Source organism: Nicotiana tabacum, chromosome 19 (assembly GCF_000715075.1).
Source record: "Nicotiana tabacum cultivar K326 chromosome 19, ASM71507v2, whole genome shotgun sequence".
Classification (NCBI taxonomy): domain Eukaryota; kingdom Viridiplantae; phylum Streptophyta; class Magnoliopsida; order Solanales; family Solanaceae; genus Nicotiana; species Nicotiana tabacum.
The window spans coordinates 124,063,435-124,090,376 of NC_134098.1; the positions used below are offsets into that span (position 1 = coordinate 124,063,435).

General features: G+C 36.9%; 2 protein-coding genes across 4 annotated transcripts; both read left to right on the forward strand.

Annotated features, from left to right (window-relative positions):
• Positions 1-234: 234 nt before the first annotated feature.
• LOC107814297 (ATP-dependent DNA helicase Q-like 1) lies at positions 235-6,411 on the forward strand. Of its 2 annotated transcripts, none has more exons than XM_075238538.1 (10): positions 235-487; positions 1,007-1,389; positions 1,793-2,053; positions 3,197-3,365; positions 4,020-4,111; positions 4,202-4,245; positions 4,581-4,695; positions 4,773-5,126; positions 5,486-5,710; positions 5,849-6,411. In XM_075238538.1, exons 1-10 carry the CDS (start codon positions 292-294, stop codon positions 5,957-5,959), a joined length of 1,950 nt encoding a protein of 649 aa, XP_075094639.1. In that variant the 5' UTR covers positions 235-291; the 3' UTR covers positions 5,960-6,411. The 2 variants fall into 2 exon arrangements, with proteins under 2 accessions (XP_075094639.1, XP_016495164.1); XM_016639678.2 differs by having other exon boundaries at positions 3,197-3,360; positions 4,015-4,111.
• An 11,946-nt stretch (positions 6,412-18,357) lies between these two features.
• On the forward strand, positions 18,358-25,799 carry LOC107804222 (uncharacterized). 2 transcript variants are annotated; one of them, XM_016628071.2, is made up of 6 exons: positions 18,358-18,681; positions 19,411-19,579; positions 19,689-19,747; positions 19,868-21,616; positions 22,779-22,935; positions 25,003-25,799. In XM_016628071.2, exons 2-6 carry the CDS (start codon positions 19,477-19,479, stop codon positions 25,668-25,670), a joined length of 2,736 nt encoding a protein of 911 aa, XP_016483557.1. In that variant the 5' UTR covers positions 18,358-18,681; positions 19,411-19,476; the 3' UTR covers positions 25,671-25,799. The 2 variants fall into 2 exon arrangements, with proteins under 2 accessions (XP_016483557.1, XP_016483558.1); XM_016628072.2 differs by having other exon boundaries at positions 18,410-18,681; positions 19,359-19,579.
• The last annotated feature ends 1,143 nt before the right edge of the window (positions 25,800-26,942 follow it).

The window sequence follows — 26,942 nt, forward strand, 5'->3', positions numbered from 1 at the left end:
ATTATCATTTTTTTTTTAACTTCTATAAAAAATTTTAAAAAAATTGAAAGTATCCGTCGGGCCCACTTACGCCCCGGATCATTAGTTCGTGAGTCCGATCCCGAATCGATTCCTACAAAAATCCCGCAAAAGTCCGGCACCACGAAACCTGTTTAAGTTGGAATCGGCCCAGAAAGCCCACTTAGGCCCGACCCGGCTCACATGCCAGCCTTACTCCAGAACGAACCGTTGTTTTAGTAGAAGCACTTCATTTTTTTGTCCGAGGAAAAAGGTTCGATTCTCAAAAAGCAAATGAAAGCGCGGGAAAACCAAGGACGGCCACCGCTGCGACGGCCTCGAAGGGCGGATATTGGAGACGCCGGAGAAATGCAGGAGCAGGACGACGATCTCGAGTTAGAGAAAGTTCGGTTGATAAGCTTAGCTCTTGAATTCGGTTTTGATGAAGACTCCGCAAACACGTGCTTGAATCGCCTCATTGAACTCTACGGTAACCCCCCCAATTTTTTTTTCCCATTCCTTGCCCCAAACTAAAAACCCTAAGACAATTGCAAATATCACTTCACAAATTAGCATTATAAAAGTTAAAAAGAAAAAAAAAACACAAGTTATTTGAATGACAAACTCTATACAAGTGGAAACAGCCTCGTGCAGTAGAATAGACCGACCCTGACCCCGCGCATAGGGGAGCTTAGTACATTGGCATTGTAAAAGTTAAAAAGAGAAATGGACATAAGTTATTTTAAAACATAAGCTCTGCCTAAGTTTGTTTCCCAAAACATAGCTGGTCACAAGTCCGATTATAGGAGGAGGGTTGTAGTAAATTGACGACTAGTGAAAAAATAGTCTAGTTATGAAAAGATTCATACAGGGGACTTCAATTAGTTCAGAATTCAGGACGTACTTGATTGATATACTTTATATATTTTTAAAACTAGACAAGTTACGTGGTTCTAATATAGGAGTAGTTGGCTGAATTATTACAGTTCTCATTTTTTTATTTGTGAAGGTGATGATGGGCGAGATTTCATCAGTGTGGAACATTGCGGAGATGATTTTCTTGCGGCGCTGGCAGAATCAATGCAAGACACTGAGGATTGGGATGATTTGCAAGCCATTGAATCAGAGGCTTGTGGGGCTCTAGCTGATATGTGGGCTAAGGATGTTCGTGACGATTGTAAAGATGAATGTGATGAGGATTCTACGACCTATGTCCATGTTATTGAGGATTCACCTCAACAGCACAGGCGTGCAAAAGCAGTGGTGTTGGATTCTTCAAGTGACAGTGAAGAGATGGGTATGAAGTGTGCAAGCAAAGAGGATGTTGCTTCTACCTCTAAGATTCGTCTTGACAGAAGCCACCAGGGAGGGAGTCGTACCTCAGCGTCAATGGTAGTATTTATTTAGACTTATAATGCTTTCTATCAACTGTTTTATTGTTCATTTCTTAAAGTATCAGCATTTCTAGATGATGTCATCTTATTTCTTTTTGGCTACAAATCATGTCTTAGTTCAACCTTGCTTCAATTGTTCCTTTTTTTTGGTTTTAGTTTCATTGTCTTCTTTTTCCTTTCTGAATTTACTTCATACTTAATATATGCTGCAGCATTGCATTAGAACAACATGTGTTGAATCATCTAGTAAATTCTTTCAATTAGCTGAGACCTAAATGAATGGCTATATAATGTACTGTTAGCTGACATGTGATCACCCTTGTTCTAGTTAAACCTTGCTTCTTTCAATTCATCGAGTACTGACTGAAATCCTCCTATCCCTGCTCTGCCCTTGTCGAAAGGATTATACGAGTGCGGTTACTGAAGGTTCATTTTCATCAGTCTCCGCTGAAATGGAGTCCTCCTTGGCATCAAATCTTGGGGATGAAACCCTTAGTTATGAAGAGTTGCAAAGGTTGGATTCTATTGAACTGGCAAATGTGGTAGTATTTGGAAACAGGTCCTTTCGACCTCTACAACATCAAGCTTGTCAAGCATGTCTTCAAAAGCGTGATTGTTTTGTTCTTATGCCAACTGGAGGTGGTAAAAGTCTTTGCTACCAGGTAGGTTTCTTCACCATTCAGCTGGTCCTTTCCCCAAGTATTGTCTAGAGTGATGCATGATCACAAGAATTTCTTTTTTCATATTGAACTGGCAGTTAATTAAATCTGGTTTTTGAAATGTCGGAGCACAAGTTCCAATGCATAAAAAGTTGCAGACTTGTCTGCCAAAAGATGAAAATTTTGCGTCACTGTTTCTCCTGTTGTTTTGTGTTCACATTTTGTCGTACGGTCTATGTTATCTTATCCTCAGTTTCCTTATGAGAAGTCAGCTACTATTCACCACATTACATTGCAGAAGGTTATATGACTGTTCATCTCAGACACATAAATCATGTTTAAGGTCAATGTGCAAAATCTTTTCACAAGGGTTGTCCAGAGAGCACATAACAATTAACATCTTGCTTGAAGTATGCAATCCTTTTAGTTTGGGGACTTGGCATGATTTCCTATTCTGTCACTCATCAACTTACCTTGGGATGTACTGCGTAATTCTTAAAGAATCCCATGTTGAGAAAAGCTGGAAAAAACGTTTTATTAAAAGAAGTGGTGACAGTTTCCTATTGGAGTGACAGTTCACCATTGTTGCATATGAAGATCTTAAATTTTTCTTTTGATAAATCATACTAATGTTTGCTGTTGAAAATATCTACAAAGTGTGGGTTTGCAAAAAAGTTAACATCGTCTAGACACCCAGGTATCCTTTCTTTACACCCAAAAGTACATGACACAAAGCATTTTCATACTATTCATATTCCTCTCGCTTCTATGGAACAATATCCTATTTATACATTTCACAACTAACCAACAAACCATATGTTGTGGAGGGATTTTTACCATTGTATGCTACTATTATATGGCTTCACCCTCTTTATAAAAAGAATACGTATTAGCCCTTTCTGTCATCAATAAACTTTTGATCATTCAAAGTAAAAAGTAAACAGAGAAAGCTCTGTTACTACATTCTTTAGATTACATTTTATGCAGTTAATAATGGATTTCAAATGCTTAAAATTCTCCCAACTTTGTCAATATTTAATTCAAGATTGGCCGTAAGGAAATTATAGCCGGCCATAAAATCATATTAATTTGTCAAGACTCTGACTAATGTTTGCACTAATTCTATTTTCCTTTCCTGCTATGCAGCTTCCAGCGATCGTACAACCTGGTGTTATGATTGTTGTATCCCCCCTACTTTCCCTAATTCAAGATCAGATAATCACGCTTAACATCAAGTTTGGGATACCAGCAACATTTTTGAATTCTCAACAAACTCCCTCACAAGCTGCAGCTGTACTACAAGAATTAAGGCAAGGTTTTACTTGTCTTTCTTCATAACCACCCCTTTGCTCCTCCGGTTGCCTTTAAGGAGAACATATTTTTGAGAATGACTAATAATTAACTTCTTGAGCCTGCCAAAGAAGAAAATACGTTTGTGTTCCTCGCATGACTCATGGTCCATAATATGCATGGTCATGCAAACCCCTAGCACGCATGTGTTGGCAGGAAAACTTACCACATTTTCAATGTCTCATCTGGTATCCTGCAGCACAGCCAAAAAGAATTTGCTTGCTTTGCATAATTATTTGCAAGAATGAGAAGATTGGTAGATAGTTCTTGAAACTAAAGGAAATGGGGCGGCCGACATTTTTACCTGTGCTGGTCTTTTGTCCTGATCTCTTCCACATGTTTTCCTTTGGCTATGAAATAGATCTTGAATGCCTTAAAATTATGCTTGTTTTCAGTTAGGACTGACTCTAATGGCATAATTTCATATCAATTGCCAAGTTATGACTATTCCATTAATCCATCCTTTATTAAATGATTTTACTATTAGAACTCTCTACAAGTATTCTTTAGAAAGTAATTTGCTTTTGTAGAAAGTTGTACCAGTCTTGTGATCCTGTCGCAAAATTGCTCCTAACATCATATTCTGGATTTGCATCTTCGTTTCTTACTTCTAGGAAAGATACACCATCATGCAAGCTACTCTATGTAACTCCTGAGAGGATAGCTGGAAATTTGTCATTTCAAGAAACCTTAAAATGTCTGCATAGAAAGGTGAGCATTTTGTAAGCATATTTTCTTGTTCAAGTCCAGAATATTGCTAGATGGTCTTAGTAAATAGAAGTTTTGCTGCGCTAATTTCAGGGACAATTGGCTGGTTTTGTTATTGATGAGGCTCACTGTGTGAGGTATGTCCTTATTCTAATATCATCTTAACTGCTCAAGAAGTCACTGAAGCTGGAGGAAAAGAAGTCAAAGAACAATAGCACAGACTGATGTATCAGATGACCAAAAGGGACAAGGAAATCCATCAAACAACTAGATCTTCCTTTATTGTTGGTGGCCTATATCAACCTTATGTTTTTTGAAACATGGTTTTAGGCTTTCTTTATCTGATTGGTAATAAGAATCAAGAAAATGATTGGAAATTTTATGGTCCCGGTTTCAAATGATTTTAGGAAATAGAGAAACGATAGGCGTGTTCTCAATGTGTATTTGATCTGTTCTTTTACCTGTTTCTCAGCCAATGGGGACATGATTTTCGACCAGATTATAGACTACTAGGATGTCTTAAGCAAAATTTTCCAGATGTTCCGGTGATGGCATTAACTGCCACAGCAACCCACGTAGTCCGTGAAGTAAGACAGCTACTTAAATTTGTTCTTTTGTGCGGTCTGTTTAGTTTTTTGGTTTTCACAGTTTTTGCACTCTGCAGGATATCTTGAGAGCCTTAAGAATTCCTCATGCCCTTGTCCTTGAGACCAGTTTTGACAGATCCAATTTAAAGTATGAAGTAACTGGAAAGAGCAAAGAGCCACTCAAGCAGCTTGGGAATCTATTATTGGATCGGTTCAAGAATCTATCTGGAATTGTGTACTGCCTATCCAAAAGTGAGTGCATGGATGTCTCAAAGTTTTTGAATGAGAAATGCAAAATCAAAACAGCATACTATCATGCTGGGTTGGCATCTCGTCAGAGGGTTGCAGTTCAGAAGAGGTGGCGCTCTGGGGAGGTTGATGTCGTCTGTGCGACTATTGCTTTTGGAATGGGAATTGACAAACCTGATGTTGTGAGTTCTTGTAGACTATGCTGTTTCTCTGCTTCTTACCATCATATTAGATCATCAATGACTGATGATGTTGCAAATATGACTCTTAATCAAATGCCATTGATAAATGATCTTGATATAACTATAAAAACGTTAAATCGAGTGAAAGGCTGAAGCCATATAGATGCATTGAAAGATTGTTAAACCTATTATTAGTACCTTTTTCTGGAGAGGGTTAGCCATTTTAGGTCTAGATCTTCTCTAGAGGTTCTTGATGTGATAGTGGGAGTGAAAGTTCTTTTCATTTAGAAGTTATACTGTATGCCACCGTTTGACATTCAGGAATAAGGTAGTGGACTGATAGTTTTCTACATTTTCAGCGGTTCGTTGTTCACAATACAATGTCCAAATCTATTGAAAGTTATTATCAGGAAGCTGGAAGGGCAGGAAGAGACAGCCTTCCCGCTACGTGTGTCATATTATACCAAAAGAAGGATTTCAGTAGAGTTGTGTGCATGCTAAGAAGTGGGCATGGGTATAAAAAAGAAAGCTTGAAGAGGGCCATGGAACAAGCTCGAAAAATGCAGAGATACTGTGAACTTAAGGTGCGTTGATTGATTTTTTATAGAGCTGCTGTGCCTTGCATCCTCCTCATCATTCTAGCTTAATTCTTGTGTTACTGGACAATCTCTGGAATCATCTCTGTTATATTCTTAATCATCACATTATCCTTAAACTTGCAGACTGAATGCCGTAGAAAATTGTTACTTGAACACTTTGGAGAGCCCTTTGACCAAAATTCCTGCAAGAATGGTTCTAATCCATGTGACAACTGTCTCAAGTCTTCCTCGTGAAGGTTCTACATTTTACTCCCAAGAGAAGGCCCAAAATACAAATCTCAAGCTTCTATTGCTCAACCACCAAACAAATCTGTCCTAAACTAAACATGTACCGCTTGCATGGAGGTAGTGATTAGTAAACTTTGAGCAGCTACAATTACATGGTTCAGGTTTGATAAACTAGGGTAGCTAGTAATATGATCATCTCATACTGTTCGTATGCATACAACAAGGTGCTCATATTCAAGAGGCAAAAGCCAAAAGATGCATCTTGGAGTCATAAGTGCAAGTCCTGCACTTGTGGCTCAAGGAGGTTAGATCTCTTTCTTTACTGTAATCTTATTTTTGGCCCTAACCTAAGTCAAATGCTCGGCTTCAAGAAAGCATAAAGGAAGCTCATGTGGTTGTAGTTGTACTGCGATGAGAGATACTGGCTCTCTTTATTGAAATGGTTGTTCTTAGTGGTACCAGTGAAGTCTCCTAATACAATAGGTGGGTTCATTCTCACTTCTCCTCTCCCCCTTATCCCTCCATATATAATAGATAGAAGAAGAAGAAGAAAGAAAAAAAACATCTGCATAGTTGGACTGTTCCTCATGTTATGCTTTGAAGTCTGATTATTTGGGTAAAATCGTATCGTAGTGGTCAGAAGTGACAACCGTTTTCTATCATTAGACTATAGCACAGTGGCTTGTTATCAATTGCATTCACGTAATTTTGTTCCTTGTTTATTTCTGGTTGTGGTTCTAGCTCCAGTTCTCTAAAGTCGGCCATGACTTGGATCAATGCAAGAATGTATTTTTTAATCAGAAGAGTTTCTAGTTTTCATTTCCGTCATTTCATGAAGTGGCAGAGTATATGATGTAACCCAACTAGTTACGTTACCATATATTATTGCGAGATATGGGGCGTTCATCCTGCGATGTATGACATTTGGTTGTCTTAATCTAAACTCTGGAATACAATCATTCATAGCACAACAAAATTAACCCTTCTCTCTATTGTACCTGAGATTTAGGTGGTTTATGATGATTAGCGGTCCCAGTGAGGGGTAATCCAGATATAATAGACCTTGATTTGTTCTCCAATTGTTAAAAATCATCTTGGCAAAAATATTATTTGGACCTAGTGTAACATCAAACCATGTTGATTTCCCATTGTTAAGTAACAAAATTGAGGTAAGAACGTATATAATTTAACCATGATGTGAAAATAAATTCTATATAAAAAACACGTGTCATATGGTCATGCACTTACTAATTACTATTCTAGTGCATGCATCGGGAGGTATGTATTTTTGGATCATCTCTATTCACTCGTTTGGCAAATATCTGGGATTTTCTATCTTCCATAAAAGGCCAGTTAATAGTGACTTCCAATTCATCATTGACAATATGCACTCCAAACTGATTGGTTGGAAAACAAGTTTTCTAAATATGACGGGAGAACTACCCTAGCAAAAGCCTTTCTGAATAGCATACCACGCCATGTCATGCAATTCATCAAGCTCCCCTAAAAAATCACAAAGGAAATTAATAAAATTCAGAAGAACTTCATTTGGGGTACTATACCCAACAAAAAGAAAATGCACCTAGTAGACTGGGACACTGTTACCAAGCCTAAAAACAAGGGAGGGTTGGGAATACAAAGAGATGAATATAAAAACAAAATTATGCACTCGGGCCTTGCATGGAGACTCTTTCATAACACTTTCGCTCTATGGGCAAACCCTGATTGCCAAGCACTCTAATTGGAGCCACCCCCTCCCCCTTCAAAAAAGCCAAATCCTCTACATGGAAATGCATTCAAAAAGGGCCATTAGATAGGTAGTGCACAAAGGGGACAAAGTCAGCTTCACAAATGACTCCTGGATGCCCAATCACCCACCAATCAGGAACATGCTTGAAGGTCCTCTCACCCAAACTGACCTTTCAGCCAAAGTAGCTACCATCTATAACAATGGGGCTTGGGACATCTTCTCCATATCCTTGAGCATCCCTCTTAACATCGGAGACCTTCTCTCAACTACTTTCATTCCACCCAATCCCATAAAGGAGTACAAGATGATCTGGGGCAATACTAGCAATGTCCTCTTCAACACTAAATTAACCTATAGCCTCCTTGCTAACATAACTCCCCAGAAGGTGGAAGAGGATAACAATAGCTACATGTGGATCTGGAAATTGAAAGTCTCTAACAAGATCAAAACCTTCATATGGCTCTTATACCATGGAAGGCTTCCCACATGGGCCTATCTCCACAAAATTGGGGTTATTGTAACCTATCGTACTGTTTTTGCGCTAATGCTTTTGAGAGCTCTACCCACATCTTCTTTGAGTGCCCTAATACAAAATCATTCTTGTAACAGCTAACCTCAAAAAGCACCACAACAGTCCAAACTCAACCCCCTACATTCACTAGTAGGTCCTCGTCTAGAACTTGGTCAACCCTCAGAAGAAAACCATTCAACAACATTCTTAGTTGGGAAAACCTTTTTCCCTTTAGCTTCTAGCAACTTTGGATTACTAGGAATAATAACCTCTTCAACAACAAAAAGGATAGTGTCCCTACTTCTGTTGTTTTGGCTAAGGCGATTGAGTATATCACTATCTCAATTAACCAAACACCCACAAAAGAGAAGACCATCTGGGTCAAATGGGTTCCCTCGCTAACATGCCACTACAAGCTCAACACCGACGAGGTAGCTTTAGGGAATCCTGGGAAGGAAGGTGTGGGAGGAGTTTTCAGAAATTCCAGCGGCAACTGGGTGCTGGGATTTATGGGAAGTCTGCCTCACACCACAAACACCCAAGTTCAACTTCTTGCAGTGCTGTAGGGATTACAAATTGCTGAGCAAAGAGGATTCATACCCCTTGAAATCAACACAGATTCAACATAGGTAATAAGAATGCTTAACTCGGGTAACCATGTCTTTGACTCAATCATTTTTTAATACAGGTCAATCATCCTAAGATTAAGAGACGTGTTGGTGAAGCACAACTACAGTGAGACGAAAAAATTAGTTGATCTAATGGCAAATGAGGATGCAAACAAAGATTTTTTTGGTAGAACAAGAACTATGACAGTTCCTCCGGTGTTTGCAAATGAAGTTTTTTGGCCAGACATCTTAGGAACTGTTTTTCCTAGAAAAATTTTGGATTGTAATATTAATACTTTTGATCACAGCTCAGGGGTTAACTCATACCCCTCTGAAAACAATGCACTTATTTAGCTATAGTTGGTAATTTATATATATTATCATCCAGTTAACCAAAAAAAATATTTGCACAAATAGGACACTTTGGGTGCCATTTTTTATTTTATTTTTTTACCCTAATTATCTCATGGGCAGAATTTCAAGTTTAATAAGTGTTGCTCCTCGCTTGTTCTATGGGTAACACTTTTGATTTTTGACCTTAAAGATTTACACATAGAACAAACGGAGTTTTAAAAATCAAGACCATCCGTTTTTAAGTTCATAAAGTATAATTTTGTGTAGATCAATTCAAGAATTATGCGAGTGAGTAATGTATGGGGTAAGATGAAAAAGGAGCTCATACAATATTTTTCATTCTTCTTCTTAATAGCACTTATGACTACGCCAGATATCTTGTTGAATTGGCCGTATATGTCGACATTTAATTTTGGTACTTGCTTTCTTGTTCCTATGATTATTAAAGAAAGAATAATATAGAGTTAGATGGTTCACAATGTCACCAGCTCACATCTTAACTGTTGAATAGTTGTTAATGGGCCTATTAGAGAATTTACTGATAATGGTTCTCTCCTCTAGCCTTTATTAAAAGCTAAAAGCTTTATTGCAAAAGAAAATTATAGACGAGATTAAAAAAAGAAAAGAATAATAGAAAAACATAAAGCTTGCTTAATGGGTATCAATTTAGGTTTTAGTATGTTACTAATACAACGATGACAGAATAACTAGCTTTTAATGTTGTTTTTAGTGGAACTAAAAATAATGGTCGGTGGTTATAGTTGTAAAAAATCAAGATAATATTAACAACTACGCCTTAATTTCAAACTATTGAAGTCGATTCTATGAATTCTCAATATCATTAATGTTTATCTGGGTCCGAAACATTTCAAAATTATGTACTTAAGGATTTATAACATGGTTAATATTTTTTCTTCAAAACAAAGAAATTGTAACCAAGTCAAGGGGTTGATAGGTGGCAGAGAGAATAGATAAGATAGAACTATGATTGGAATCGGATCTAAGATCTTAACATATAGCCAATGCATTTAGATTTTAAGAATCTTTTGACCTAAACCACATGCATAGTTTCATAAATCCTTTTCATAATCGCAATTCGTCACTTTAATGAAGGACATTGGTACCTAAATTCAAGCTATGCTTATCTCTGAGTTGTCAATTTCTTGCTTTTATCCTCACCATTTTCCTTTCCAACATTTGACGTAGAATAAAAAAGTTATTTCGAGATAGCAAATTTCTAAGTCCCCGGCAACGGCGCCAAAAACTTGTTGGGACCTAACACACTCACGCAAGTATACGCGGTCGTCAAGTAATAAAGTGACTAAAAGTCGGATGTCGAACCCACGAGGACTTATGATTAACTATTAACTAAATTAGACTATCCCAATTATCTAAACAAGAATTAAATCTAAAAATATTTTATTCTAAACTAATTAAATAAAAAAATATAAATAATAAACTTTGAACAGAGAAAGAGCAGATTTTTATGATATCAATGTAATGAAAACGATCTAGGGTTATGGGCTATCTAATAATCCTATTGTATTCTTCAATTGAATTGACCGACTAATTTATCTAGCTTATTGGTTGACAGGGTTAATATTGCTCATAAGAATCTGTCGAGTTCTTACTCGCCTATTCAAGCTAACCTAACGCCTATATGTCTATGGAGTTAGAATCAACAAGAATGCATTTATAATTTCTGTAAATCAACCAAGCAAGGCAATTAGGTATATGTCTATCCTAACCACGAATCCATTCCCCGATGCCCGAGTTCAAGAACTTGCCCTACTCAATCCTATATGCAATATAGAATTCCCACTTTCGAGTTCAATTCTAGATTCGTAGATAATATTCAATTGGTGATCAAGCAATTAAATAATTAAGTGCAAGATTGAATAAATAAACTAATATGATAAATCAAGAAGTCAAAATCAATATCCGAATAACAATAGTCATGAAAGAACCACAACCCTAGAACGTGAAGTTTAGCTCCATATAGACATGGTAGCCAAACAACAAATCATACAAAGAAACATAAAGATTACTAAGTTTGGTGGGAGAAAGATGAAACTTGATGAATTCCAGCCTCCACAGCTTTTTCGTGCCTTTTTTCCTCTTCCCAATATGTTAGATGACCTAAAAGAGGCGTTTTTGGCTTATATATTGCGTACCAAAGTCGTGGGCCAAAGTTCTCCTATTTCTAATCCAAATCAGCTTCAGGGATTGATGCTAGGGTGGATGCGTCGCATCCACCTCGTCCTCCACTTCTCATCTTCGCATGTTACGGTGGATTTCGCATCCACCCTTTGTTCCTCCATTTCTTAACTTTGCATGTGAGGGTGGACGCGACGCATCCACCCTTCTCTTCTACTTCCCAGTCTCGGATGCTATGGCGGACGCTATGGGCCGACTTCACTGCTAAGGGTGCACGAAAGATGTAGTTTTTCTAGGTTGGATGCGACGCATCCAACCCTTCTTCCTCTGGCTAGACCACCTTTTCTTCATATTTTGCACTCCAAACACCTTAAATCGTCACACATAACTTAATTAGTCATAAAACCAATAATTAAATCATGTTGGGCATTTTAAAGATCAAATAACATCAAGAAGTGGTTAAAATATGGGTAAAGTAACATCAACACATATCGAAATATGCCAAACATCACTACCCCACACTTAAACCTTTGTTCGTCCTCGAACAAACCATCCTATAGTAGACGAAACAAAATTAAGCTCTTATCATTCAAAGCACACTGCACCTATGACCGTGGTTATTTGCAACAATTAGGCTCTAGGCTATGCATCACATACCCTTCCCTTTACTTATGCCATTCTTTAAAAATATTCGAACAAAGACAACATGCTCACAACAATCCTAACCTCAAAAACCGACTCAATGTCACTATGCACTCATGGCTTGAACACCCAACATCATAGAGAAGTCTAATAACGTTACCTATCCCTCGTGAAACCATGTGCCCTCACAACAAGAACAAGAGAGCGAGTTCAATCCACACATTCGAATCTCATGATCAAATATATTTTAATGACTCACATATATCAAAGAAAATCGCTCACTCTCACAAAGAAGTCACATGCATGAAATTAGTACCATAGGCTTGCCCTTAATGTAAATCTCTACTAATGTAAGCTCGCTCGATCTAAAATCAATTAGGATTTCTTCATGGTTGTAATGTGGGCTAAGGGACGGGTAGGATATATTTAAGGAATAGTGACTCACCCTCCTAAGCACTTTAATACATCACAAAATTACTTTAAGCATTTTTTTTCTTCAACCCCACTTCAATTTCACAAACAATATCACCCCCAAAACAGTCCCTTTTTCTTTAAGCACTACTTTAGTTCATACCCACTAGCAAGAACAAGATAACAATTTATTCATTTATATTTTTCTTTCTTTTTTTTCCAGATTTTTCTCTTTTTTTTTTCTTTCAATTTTCGCTAGTGGTGTATTATTTTACAAAATAAGTGCACCCTTCTTTCTTTCATTGGTTCCACTCAAAAGTCACCCCACACTTAGTCCCTTCTTACTTCTTTTAGCGCTCATCTAACAATTAAAGTGCTTTAAGAGGTAAAAGGATCAAAACAATGTCAATTAAGAATAAAAAGGGTATAGGCTTGTAATGTGGGTACCAAATAAAAGGTCTACAGGCTCAAAAGGGTTAACTAGGGATAGATTTTATTTGTGATAAGCAATAAGCTCAAAAAGATCAAAGAAATCCTAAAATCATTTTTCAAACCGAACATCACCTAAAATTTCGCTTCAACTCACATACCGGGCAAGTTCTAGACACAAGTACAATACATGGACAACACAAAAAACTCACCACACATGGCACATGACTCACTAAGGACGATCACATTCTGACTCTTAAGCAATGCAAGTATTCACGGAGCCACGAGATATTAAGTATTAAACACAAGGTGAACATAAGTCATGTAAACGAGACATAGGCGCCACAAAACATGCTATCCAATTTAACAAGGCATCATCAATAAATTCAAATCATACAGAAGATACTACACATGCGAAAGTATAAATATGTTACTATCAAACAAGTCAAGGGCGCCTAGGTTCATCATTCTTGCTCCTTTTATTCCCTAAATTCCTAATCTACTCGGAAAGAAAAAAACTACCCGGTTCAAACTACATCCCATGGAAAAGAACCGAGGCACAAAGAAAAACCACAGAGGATTATTACTATCTAAAGAAAGCTAAAAGACATATTTTGAATTTTTGTTTAGACTTTAATCCCTCAAGAAAACTGTCTAGGAGATCAATCGTCGGGAAAAGTCCAATTTTTCTACTTTTTCGTTTTTTTTTTAATTTCTTTTTTTTTTTCACAAAAGCTACTACACTTAAGAATGAGTACTACAACTAAGCTAAAATAGCACAGAAACTCATCCAAACGATCTCCTCACCCCACACTTAAAATTTTGCAATGTCCTCAATGCACATTATAAATAATAAGAGGGTAAACGAGACTCCCTGGTAGGCCAAAGGCCGAAGCAATAGCGGCTCACGAGGTACTCAGACTTCCCCCAGACATCGTCCTTTGTGTGGGCACCCCACACTTAGTCCTCACCATCTAGCTCGCTTTTGCACTCTTCTAATGGTTTTGCTTCCTATGCTCATAATCCTACAAAACAAAAATAAATACTACAAAATAATAAAAATAAAATAAAATAAAAAGTGAACAAAAATAAAAGAAAGCAGTAACGCTGGGTTGCCTCCCAACAAGCGCCTGATTTAACGTAGCGGCACGACGTGAACCACTTTTTGCCTCCACCTCGAACTTATGAATTGAGCCCCTAACATGGCATCCAGTTTGCGGCTATGCTCCAGTGGTGGGGCTACAAAGATAACCAGGCCAAGTAATAAATTTTTCACTCTACACTTCTCGGCCTTTAGATGAGGAATGTATTTTTTGCTTTTTGGCATGACAAATTCAAAAATATAGGCATCATGTTCCTCTTTCATTGACTCCTCCAAAGGCTTAGATGACTCAATTTCCATGTCATCATCCAAATACAATGTCGAAAAATGTTTAGAATGAGGACCAACACGCCTCAACTTTAGAATTGTATTACTATTTATATCCTCATATGTGCACACATTAGAGTCTTCAAATATAACATTATCTGCTACCTCGCATGGCTCTAGTGTACTTTTCTCAACATGGGCATCATCAACAGAAATATGCTCGAATGATTGGCTCTCCACTTTTAGCTCCTCAATTTGGCGTATAAGCTCCTTTTCAGCTTCTGACAACTCATTACTATTTTGTTGGGCGATAGACGCAACAACCTTTGCATTTAATTTATCTTGCAAGTCGTGAATAGTAGTGACAAATTTATAGATCCCTTGTCCCAGTTTAGATCTTCCCTCTATAAAGTGTCTCATCCCATCAGTAAGTTCCTCATGTTGAGCTTCATATATTTCTAACTTTTCAGCCTGTTCTGCCAGCCAAGTTTGGCTCAAAATCTCCTCTTTTTCAAAAATTTTCTCTTGCTGGTACTCGCTCTCTTCATTCAATTCTTCCATATTGGCCTTCATTCTTGTGATTGCTGCCCTCATTCTTTTCATATCTTTTTTGAGTTCATCCTGTTGCTCTGCTACTTGCCTCAGAATATCCCTAATATATGCATCAGGCTCCATATCCTGCACTTCATTGCCCCTATCAAACTCAGAAACATCATTAGAAAGATCATAATAAGGGCTCAGAGAAGGATGAACAAAATTAGGACAACCATCCCAATGGCCATCTTGACCACCACACATATTACAAATATTCCACTCAAAGGATTGAGATTGTGCGCACAACTCGCTCCTGGGAACATTCTGACAATTTTTCCACCAGTGGGGTCCTCCACAATATGGACAAGGATCATCAAAATAAGAATAACCATCATTCGAATAATTTTTATTCCAAGATGCCATGCTAAAATAAATAAAAAATACTAACTAAAATAAAATAATAATAAAAAACATGAATAGATAAAAAATTGTCTAATCTAGAAAAATAGCAAATTTCTAAGTCCCCGGCAACGGCGCCAAAAACTTGTTGGGACCTAACACACTCACGCAAGTATACGCGGTCGTCAAGTAATAAAGTGACTAAAAGTCGGATGTCGAACCCACGAGGACTTATGATTAACTATTAACTAAATTAGACTATCCCAATTATCTAAACAAGAATTAAATCTAAAAATATTTTATTCTAAACTAATTAAATAAAAAAATATAAATAATAAACTTTGAACAGAGAAAGAGCAGATTTTTATGATATCAATGTAATGAAAACGATCTAGGGTTATGGGCTATCTAATAATCCTATTGTATTCTTCAATTGAATTGACCGACTAATTTATCTAGCTTATTGGTTGACAGGGTTAATATTGCTCATAAGAATCTGTCGAGTTCTTACTCGCCTATTCAAGCTAACCTAACGCCTATATGTCTATGGAGTTAGAATCAACAAGAACGCATTTATAATTCCTGTAAATCAACCAAGCAAGGCAATTAGGTATATGTCTATCCTAACCACGAATCCGTTCCCCGATGCCCGAGTTCAAGAACTTGCCCTACTCAATCCTATATGCAATATAGAATTCCCACTTTCGAGTTCAATTCTAGATTCGTAGATAATATTCAATTGGTGATCAAGCAATTAAATAATTAAGTGCAAGATTGAATAAATAAACTAATATGATAAATCAAGAAGTCAAAATCAATATCCGAATAACAATAGTCATGAAAGAACCACAACCCTAGAACGTGAAGTTTAGCTCCATATAGACATGGTAGCCAAACAACAAATCATACAAAGAAACATAAAGATTACTAAGTTTGGTGGGAGAAAGATGAAACTTGATGAATTCCAGCCTCCACAGCTTTTTCGTGCCTTTTTTCCTCTTCCCAATATGTTAGATGACCTAAAAGAGGCGTTTTTGGCTTATATATTGCGTACCAAAGTCGTGGGCCAAAGTTCTCCTATTTCTAATCCAAATCAGCTTCAGGGATTGATGCTAGGGTGGATGCGTCGCATCCACCTCGTCCTCCACTTCTCAGCTTCGCATGCTACGGTGGATGCTTCGCATCCACCCTTTGTTCCTCCATTTCTTAACTTTGCATGTGAGGGTGGACGCGACGCATCCACCCTTCTCTTCTACTTCCCAGTCTCGGATGCTATGGCGGACGCTATGGGCCGACTTCACTGCTAAGGGTGCACGAAAGATGTAGTTTTTCTAGGTTGGATGCGACGCATCCAACCCTTCTTCCTCTGGCTAGACCACCTTTTCTTCATATTTTGCACTCCAAACACCTTAAATCGTCACACATAACTTAATTAGTCATAAAACCAATAATTAAACCATGTTGGGCATTTTAAAGATCAAATAACATCAAGAAGTGGTTAAAATATGGGTAAAGTAACATCAACACATATCGAAATATGCCAAACATCAATTAACGTTACATTATGTTCGATTCTCATACGTCTATGTTTCACATCATAAGAAAATGTACATTTTTTTAAAATAAAAAAATTAGGAATTTTGAAATAAAAAAGAAGAAATACTATTATTCGTTCTGCGGAAGGAGTTAATTACACAGTTGAATTCTCACATGGCTATGATATAATGGTCCCCAAAAACCTCATTTGCTGGTTTTGAATGTGACAAACTCATGCTGGTCACTTTGAAAATTTTGCACACCAATATTTAAGTCACCTTTAATTTTGGGACCTATCAATGATGCATCCTGTCACATGAAAATTTAATAATTGTGCAAAAAGAGTTTTCGTATTACGAAATTTTGGGTTAGCAGCTTGATAAGCAGTGTCCTGTTTTTTTAAAGATATTTTCTAAACCACCTTTCATTTACCCTTAAATGTCTTACTTAATTAACACTTTATTAATTGAAATAATAATAGTAAATTTTAGAAAAACAATTTGCCAGTCATTATAGAACAAATTAACTTTGTCAATACAACTAATATTTGAGACAGTAAACAATGCAACAAGATCTCTTTCACATAATCAGTGAATCCGTAAAATTGCATTTGATATACAAAATTGATCCAAAGGACCAGAATATTGGAAAGTAACTCCTCACTTACCTCACTGATATAAGTACTATTTTAGCATATTAGTAAAAGTTAGTACTATAAGTCAAGCATAAAGTCCAATGCAATTAGCGTAGGAAAGTCAAATTGAATGAAGCAAAATTCCTTGGAAATATTGAAGTTCTATTCTTTTAGATAATATTGTATCCTCTCAAAAACAGAAACGGATACTCCCAATGCTCATCTTTTTATTCCACCTCGTTGGCTCTAGGAACAAGAAAAACAATTTAATTAACAAATACTCCCTTTTCCTCCCTCCCAATAAATAATTAAAGTAATCCCACTGGGAAAATTAAGTAAAAATAAAAAGAGAACCTATTTGATCAGAAATGGAGGGAAGAAAAAACACTTCCACCAAAGAGGTTCAAAAAGGAAACTCTTTTTATATTGTACTATTTGATCATCTTCCTTCTTTCCCTTTCTTTTTTTTTGAAAATATTTACATTATTCAGAATCACAAAATATTACTCCCTATCTTCAAGAGTCAAATAATATATATATATATATATATATTTATGTACATTATTGTATGGACAAACTTTACCAATATATTACTAGATTGTAAAGTTTTGGTGGTTAGCCAACGAATTTCTTTAGTAAATCGTGTTCTTTTTATCTAATTTATCTAGCCTAAAATCAAACACATATTATATTGTACCTTGCATATATATTTTTGTTCCAATAAATTAAACATTTATTAACAAAAATATATTCATTAAATACTTTTGATATTATTTAGTCCCTAATTATAATTCATACATAATAATTTCATTATAACTCCTATACAAATTAAATTACTTCTTTCATACCGAACATGTGACTAACATGACCACATAACAAATATACTTTTATTATAACAAAAAAAAAAGAATACTTTTATTTATTTATCTATTTAAGTTTGTGACAATTATTACCACATAAAAAAGGAGCCTAAATAATTCAATCGGATGAGCAGTCAATAGAAGAATTTTGTAATAATTAATTAAAATAAGCCGTACATATGTAACGGTGAGGACGTTGTCTCTTCCTTGTCTTATTATCAATTGAGTCTTTTAACTCTTCACTTCACACGCCACTCCCCCTTCCCCCTTTTAATTTCAAATCCTCTCTCTCTCTCTCTCTCTCTCTCTCTCTCTCTCACACACACACACACACAGAGTTGCGCTTTCCATTTCCTCTCATTTGTTACTGTTACCCAGCTCCTCCTTCACTCTTTCACCACCATCGCACCGATCAATTTTCGAACAAAAAACCCTAGACTTAGCTTTTTGCTTCAACCCCAACTTCAGATCTTACTTTTTTTCTTCTTTTATGGTGGAAAAAGATGTGAGATTCGACTCATTGAATATTCACTGGTGAGTTTGTTTCAAAATTGTTCTTAGTTGTGTGTTTGTTCTTCATTGTCATAATTAACTCTTGTCAATGTTTGTTGTATGATTTTAGTTGATTTTTTTCCTGCATCTAGCTGATGATTCGACTGTTCTTGGTTGTTTATACAAAATGCTTTTACATATTTGGGTTTATATGTTTATTTGGATGTAGTAATTGAAATATGGGATCTTCAAGAATCTTTATACGCTTAAATGAAGTAATGCTGGTTAGGAAGAGTTAGCTTTCAGCTTTGCAAAAATTGCATCTTTTAGCTGAAAATTATTATTTGCTATTACGAAAATGTTCTCCTGAAAAATAATTTCCTATGTGGAATCATAATCAATATTTAGCGTTTTGCTACCTTGAATTGTGGAGAAATGTTTTCGCCCAAAAGTGGAAATGACTTCCATTTATATTGAAAAAATCATTTTATTAAACTTCTAGGTTTTTTATTTGGTTCGAGGGATAAGGATGTTCTAGTCCTGGTATAAAATTCGGTAGTACTTATACAATTTTTTATTTCTGCTGTTAAGCTCTGCATACCTGATATAATCTCTGTACATAACTACATATGCAGTTTTTGGTGTCCGGTAGTAATTCCATCATTTGGTTGCTAAGTTTTAATTTCCTCTGATTACTTGTTTACTTCATTTTTTGCAAGACTTGAACATCTGGGACCTGATGCCTTAAAAAATTTCCGTTCTTGACAACAGATGTATTTTGTCTGATTTTGTTTGCTGATACCTCCACATGGGAGTATTTGGATATTAAATGAGGAAATGGAGGTTGAAAAGCGAAGTTCAAAAGGAGGCTTTCTTCAGCTATTTGATTGGAATATCAAATCTCGAAAGAAGCTTTTCTCTAACAAGTCTGAACTACCTGGTAACTCCTTTTCTCCTTGCCTGTTGGCAGTTGAAGGCCACTTTTCTTGTGATTGATGCTTATTGATGAATATTTCGCTATGCCCATGTTCCTGTTATTGTGGCTGCAGAAAACTCTAAGCAAGGAAAAGAAAATACCAATGGATCAGCCAATTTAAGATTTCAGCAGGTAACTTCTCTTTTACTTTGCTCTGCTGTCTCCTCTCAAATAATTGAAGACATTATCTTTATGACCGTGGATCCTATATTTTGGTCTGTCATTCTAATAATTCTGCATATGTAATTGAAGGCTCATGACTATGGTCCTGGTTCCAACTCCAACCAGATCTATGATTTCTATAGTGCTTCATCAGTAACCGAGGATGGAAGTTATGGTCAAAAAGCACCTGGGGTTGTTGCACGTCTTATGGGATTGGATTCTTTACCAACTTCAAAAGAGTCTGATCCCTGCGTTAACTCATCCTTTGATTGTCACTCGTTCAGAGATTCTCCGTATCTAAATTTTGTGGCTGATTTCCAGAATGAACATCATATGATAGTCGATGGTAACGTGCGAAATAAATTGGATGGATTTAGGAGAAACCCTGTTGAACTGAAGTTGCAAAAGGTGCAGAGCCGGCCCATTGAGAGGTTTCAAAGTGAGGTATTGCCTCCAAAATCAGCTAAACCTATTTCAGTTACTCAACACAGATTGTTATCTCCTATCAAGAGTCCTGGGTTCATCCCTCCTAAGAATGCAGCTTACATATTAGAGGCAGCTGCCAAAATATATGAGCAGAGTCCTCGACCCGCGACCAGAGAGAAGATGCAATCTTCCGGGTCTTCCTCTGTCCCTTTGAGAATACGGGACTTGAAAGATAAAATGGAGGCTGCTCAAAGACAGTCCAGGATTTATGAAGCATCGCACAGGCCAAAAGAACAAAATTCTGTTAAACATATCAGAAGACAACCCAGTGAAAGAGGTCAGGTTCAATCAGATAATACACGTCAATTCAGGGCTTCTGAGGTACCAAGAAGAGATGTCTCCCAAAATAAGGGGAAGGAGAAGTCAGTTTCACTTGCAGTTCAGGCAAAGACCAATGTTCAGAAAAGAGAGGGAAAGACATCTTCTGCTAGTAAGAACCCAGCAAACCAGAAAGAAAAGAATGATTCTAAGCCTGGTAGAAGTCGGCCAAGTTCACAAAAAGTTGGGGAAAGAAGAACTTTGCTCATTAGGTCCTCTGATGTGCTCAGGCAGAATAACCAGAAGCAGAACTCTGCATCTAATAAAGATGGGGAGAGTTCGAAAAGTTCAGCACCCTACCACAAAGAGAAAAAAGTATCATCCACTGGTGACATGTCTAGGCCAACCAAGACTGTAAGTAGAATTGTTGTAAATACCACCACTGCTCCCGGAACTGCAAGTCCTGTAGGAACTGATGCGGGAAAGGAGCTCTCATCATCTAGGGACTCTAGAGTGGGGTCCTTCACTGGAAAGAAAAGGCCAGTCAATGGAGATATTGACTCTGATGGATGTGGTCCTGATAATTTGATGAAGAGTAAAGATGAGAGGTCTATAAAATGTAATTTGACTATTGAAGGATGCCCCAATTGGGATACAGCTGACAGGAAAAATGGGAGTGATGTTGTGTCATTTACTTTCACCTCACCCATCAAAAAATCACTGCCTGGCTCCACATTGTCAAGTCAAGTTTTGGAAAAGAGTAATGTTTTGTCTCTCTTTCCAGGTTCTTATGATAATCAGTTTGATTCAAGAACATCAACGATATGTCCTTTAGGTTCGAATGTTATTGGTGGTGATGATTTAGGTATGCTCTTAGAACAAAAGCTTAAAGAATTAACTTCTAAAGTTGGATCATCCTGTGAAGATCTCATCAAAACAGGGACAGCCTCTATTTCTGCCAATTCTTTGGAAGATAGTGTGTCCATTATAGCACATGGAAAGAGGCCTCAAGTTGATTTGCTTCACGAAAAAGCAGATGACAATGGTCACTCTTTTGTTGATGACATCCGGCTTACTGCAACTCAGATGTGGCAGGTATTCTGATATTCCCTTAGCTTCAAAATTCCATTTTTGTGACCACTCCATCCCCAAAGAAAATCCCGGAGAGAAAAAAAGGAGCAGGTAAAACAATGAGAAAGTGGAATACAGATTACCGATCACATGCGTAAGAAACTTTTTGACATGTGGTCAGAGCTGTTAACTGGTTTTGAGCCTTGACCGACTTTTTGTACTTCTATAGCATTCCACACACTTATTAGTGTATGTGAGTGGTGCGTATACTTGTTCCTCGGTGAAAAGAAATAGAAGATTTCAGAGTCATTTATCACGTCCAGAGATTGCTTATTATAGTGGGTGAGATCAGATGCTTCGGTTAAGGTTCATCAACAGAAAAGATAAATGTGTGTATAGCTAACAAGTAGCCAAATGTGAAAATGTGCCATAAGCCCACAACCACTTAGCATGAATAATGAGGGTTGTTCTGAATGATTTTCGAAATCATTTTTTACCTTTGATTATTCGGTGCAACAGATGGCTGAAAGAGTAGGCATAGATACATCAAGAGGCTTTCTGTGCCATTACCATAAGCCATAGAAGTCTAGGGTCTAGGGTCTAGGAACTTTTTTCCTTTTTTGATTTGTTTAATTCCATTGGATGCCAGTTTTAGATTTTCTGAGAGACCTGATTAGAGTGATAAAAGGATGGTTTTGAAATGAAAGGACCTCCAGGAAAATGTCTTTGGGATCTCCTTTGCATGCCTGTTATAGAAGCAGTTATGCCCTTTACTACTTGTTTTCTTTTCTTTTTTGTTGTTTTCTGAATCTTTCAGTTTTCCTTCTTAGTTCAGTTGTTACACTTAATTCCGCCGATGTGACAGCATATTGGTCCTAAACCCAGACAAAGAGGAACATTGTGGTAGGTTGACAACTAGCGTGAAAATTGGTTTAACTATGATAAATCTTCTGAATTGGGGATACAAGGATTCATATATGCTATTCCTACTAGTTTGAGACTGACATAGTTGATTGATTTGCTATCCAGTTGTTAACCTTGAAAATTTGAGTATATGCAAATCCAGCAAGTTTGAGATTGGGGCATAGCTGCTGTTGTTGGATTCCTATTTCTGTATTAGTACTGTACTTCTTTTTCTTAAAAAAAAAATGATGTGCCCGGCTAATCTTATCTGCATCACTTTCAGGGTCCCAAAAAGGTAGAAAAGCCTAAAATGGCCAGCAGCTTTACGTGTGAAAGAGAATTTATTCTACCCTGTTCTAGTCCGGTCTCGAGTTTGGAGCCTTCTATCTCAGGAGGCAGTTGCAACTCCCTGGACAGCTACAGAAGTTTAACTACTGATGGTAATAATACTGATTTTTTAGTTTCCTCCTTTTTTAAATTGTGATGATTCATCAGTTTACCAGGCATGGCTTATTCGGGGATACATTGCATTCAATTGGAGTGGTCGTCACATATATTATTGACTTAGCTGAAAGAGTTTATTTTTGTCCCATAAAACTTTTAGTGGTATTTGCTAGTATTTCTTGTGTCCAAATATATTTCACCTCAATATATGTGTCAGTAGAGTGAGAAAAGAGAGCCCGGATGATAGTTTTGCTGGATTTATATATGGATGGAAAATTACATATGTGCAGAAGGGCCTTTTTGTTTTAACACTAAACTATAATACGCTAACATCAAGATAAGATCTGGTGGATCTTTCTGTGTTTTGTTTTGCCTTTTAAAAGATGTACACTATGACCAAAATAAGACCTGGTAGTATAATTTTGTATTATTGCACCCAAGGGTGTGGCCTAGTGGTCATGAAGTGGGTGCAAACCTTAGAGGTCAGGGTTCAAGTTCCAGTAGAGACAAGAATCACTAGGTGATTTCTTCCCACGTGCCTGCCTTAGTGAGCACAATTACCTTGTATTTGTGTTGGTGGAGAGGTAGCATGTACCCGGTGAAATAGTCTAGGTGTGTACAAGCTGACTTAGACATCTGTTGTAAAAAACAAAAGAATTATTTTGTATCTTTTTTCTTCTTATAAGGCATTATATATCATATTGTCAATCTCAAAACTTAGAAACTTTTCCATTTAGTGAAATGAGCTTGGCTTGTTAGATGGATTAAAATGGAAAATAGGAAAAGTAATTTGGGAAACAGCAGTAGGATAACCTTAAGGTCAGGCTAATTAGAGCGATAATGTGGATAAGATAACAACAACAACCCAGTATAATCCCACTAGTGGGGTCTGGGGAGAGTAGTGTGTACGCAGACCTTACCCCTACCCTGGGGTAGAGAGGCTGTTTCCGATAGACCCTCGGCTCCCTCCCTCCAAGAACTCCCACCTTGCTCCTGGGGTGACTCGAACTCACAACCTCTTGGTTGGAAGTGGAGGTGCTTTATGTTTTTTGCTCATCTCATCTTGCATTTTGAATAATCACATGGTCTGGACAAAGGTTGCAGAAGTTCTCTTCTCACAGTTCCATGGATAAATATTATCTTCGTGCCCTTCAGGTGGGATTATTACTTGTCCTATTTCATCTACTTTTGGCTAAAATATTCAGTGGTAATGAACACTGCCTAATTATAAGTGAAAAGAACCCCAAGGCACTTTTAGCAATAAAAATAACAGATAAAAGATGGCTGGCTGAATACATGATTTTGCACTGCTAGCATCTACTTTCAACTATTTGCATGTACTCTGTGTTCTGAAGCTCGTATTCATATCCCTGCATAAATGAGGATAGTATATTCTACAGTTTTAGAGTCAAAAGACAAACAAGATAAATGAGGTAATGGTTTTCTCCTTCATCTGATAGAAAGTAGAATTGGAATACATTGAATCATGAAAAACACGAAAGGTCTAAGATGTTCGAAGTTTGCATTTACCTTGGATTACCTTGTATTTGTGGGTTCAAGACTTCAAGCTCTCACTTTAACTTCTGTTTGGATGTTTCCTATCATAAACGTACAGCTACCTTCAGTATTTCAAAAAGGAAGGTGTAGTTTTATAAAAAAGTTTCCTTACTCAAGAATTAACATTTTATTTGGCAGTTTCCTAGAGTATTATGTGTTTTCTTGTTCTTCGGGCTCTACCTTGTCCTGTTCCTCTTTATGCAGAACTTTCTATTTCTGTTGGGTGTGTACTCTTTCGTCAGATTTGTACACCTATATTCACTACTTCATTTTAAGATTGAACTTCTCCCGATCAATTTTGTAAATATGCATAAATCATGATTCCATTAGTCATTTCAATGAGTTTATACTCTTTCTCGTAAGATCAGTACAGTAATTGCTTATGGACTTTAAAGATGTATTCGAGAACTGAATGTTGTCCACTACCAGTATATCCCCCCACCCCACCCCACCCCACCCAAAAAATAAAACAATTAAATCCTGACTGGTGAGGCTTTATGATTCAGGGAGCAAGTACCATCTGTCTGATGGATCTCAAGAAATGATGAACTGGAAAACCTTCTCAAGGATCCCTTTGGTGGAAGGTGATGCAGAGTTATTGGACTCAGCCTCTTCAGTTTCTCTTGCTGACACAGGTGGAAAGGGTTCCATTACTGCATCGACTTCCACAAATTTCGATGAATCACCTTACTGGGAATTTAGATATATTAGAGATATAATTAGGAGTTCGGACTTGATGTTGGAAGATTTTTTGCTGGGTGAGGCTCAGAGCATTATTGCTCTCGATCTCTTTGACCAGTTGGAGAATCATAAGACTCGAACGAATAAAAATGTAGAAGAGCAGTTGAAGATTAGGAGGAGAGTACTGTTTTACTCGGTGGTTGAATTTCTGGAATTCAGATGTAAACAGAGTTCTGGTGGAAGTTTTGAAGCTTGGGCAAAGTGGACGGCACTGGTCCAAAGGAAGGAGTGGTTGGCAGAAGAAGTGTACAGAGAGATTGCTGGTTGGACAAGCATGGAAGAGTTGATGGTGGATGAGGTCGTCGACAAGGACATGAGCACACAACATGGCAAGTGGACCGATTTTAGCTTTGAAGCCTTTGAAGAGGGTGTTGACATTGAGAAAGTGATCCTTTCATCTTTGATGGATGAATTGATCCATGACCTAATGTGAATGACTTCTTCTGGTTTCCAATCAACATGAAGTGTCTATACTTTAGTTTTGCTACTTTACAGCTTCCTTGTGCATTGTTTTTTCTTCTTATTTTCCTCATCAAAGGTTAGAAATCTTAATTTAAGCAAGAGATCAGGGGCTCAAGTGATTTCTCGTATTTATGTTCTTTAGATAGGATCAAAATTTCCATGAAAGAAGGGTTCATTATCCTTTGAACGCAAATGCGTGATCATTAGCCTTTCTGCATAATTTTTCGCTGTTTTTGAGTGTGATATTGATAGGTGATGCCAGTATTAGTTAGCATGTTGTGGGTTTTAGCTCAAACGCAGCTCTAATGGCCTCTATTTTCCTCTATATAAGCACTGCTCTTGAGAGGTATATTTCGGTTGGGCTGCTTCTGCTCAAAATTTGAAGCAAGCTTACAACCGTAAAGAAAATCTTTTTAAGAGTTTTCTTCGAGAAAATAAAAGAGAATAGCTTGTAAGAGCTTCAATTGAATGAAAGATGAAACCCTTCACTCTTTCAAGAATAAGTTTCAATTAGAGAATTTGTCTAATTTTTAGAGCTCAATTGGTTGGTTACCTAAATTTTTACTTTGTTGGTTGGAAGGATTTCCAATTTCATTAACTCTAGGCTCCTTGCCCCTTTTCTCTTGGTTTTGGGCGGAGCTCTGAGGGTTGAAGGTGTTGGGTCTTTTACTAAATTTGAAGTGTAATGTTGAACATTCAATTAGTCCATTATGAATGAGATAGAATACTATAACAAAATAACTTAGATTTCTCAATTACGTTCTACCGTTTGGACAATTTTTTCAGAAAGCTTTCTGCAAGAGAAAAAATATAAGTTTTGTGCAAAAGAATAATGTATTTGAATAGTTCAAGTTTTTTTTCTTTTTCTTTCTTATTCTCTGCGTGTCTCATCCACTGAATAAGGTTTCTTTGTGAAACCCCTTGAGCAAACCATTATTTTTTCAAATGCTTTGTCATCCTTAATCGGATTAATATGCTTTTTATTCAAACCTATAATTATTTGGGAAAAGTTGCACAGAACATTTTATGGCTCGGATTGTTAATATATCTTATTTAATACATGCGTTTATTATTTCGGCAGAATTCCTTGCATTTGACTGCTAGCTTTTCACTATAAAAGCTTTGATTTATAATACTTTGTATTTACATTCAAATATGTACGGTTTATTTGAAAAAATAAGAACCTATGATCGAATCACGGTGATAAATATCTTGGTTTCCCTACTCAACTCCATTGTTTTTA

Excerpts from the sequence above, each read along its gene's own strand:
- LOC107814297 (XM_075238538.1), top strand. The coding sequence starts at position 292 with ATGAAAGCGCGGGAAAACCAAGGACGGCCACCGCTGCGACGGCCTCGA. Across the intron at positions 4,246-4,580 it reads GATGAGGCTCACTGTGTGAG|CCAATGGGGACATGATTTTC; the intron begins GTATGTCCTTAT and ends CCTGTTTCTCAG. Across the intron at positions 5,127-5,485 it reads GAATTGACAAACCTGATGTT|CGGTTCGTTGTTCACAATAC; the intron begins GTGAGTTCTTGT and ends CTACATTTTCAG.
- LOC107804222 (XM_016628071.2), top strand. The coding sequence starts at position 19,477 with ATGGAGGTTGAAAAGCGAAGTTCAAAAGGAGGCTTTCTTCAGCTATTT. Across the intron at positions 19,580-19,688 it reads TAACAAGTCTGAACTACCTG|AAAACTCTAAGCAAGGAAAA; the intron begins GTAACTCCTTTT and ends TTGTGGCTGCAG. Across the intron at positions 19,748-19,867 it reads CCAATTTAAGATTTCAGCAG|GCTCATGACTATGGTCCTGG; the intron begins GTAACTTCTCTT and ends ATGTAATTGAAG.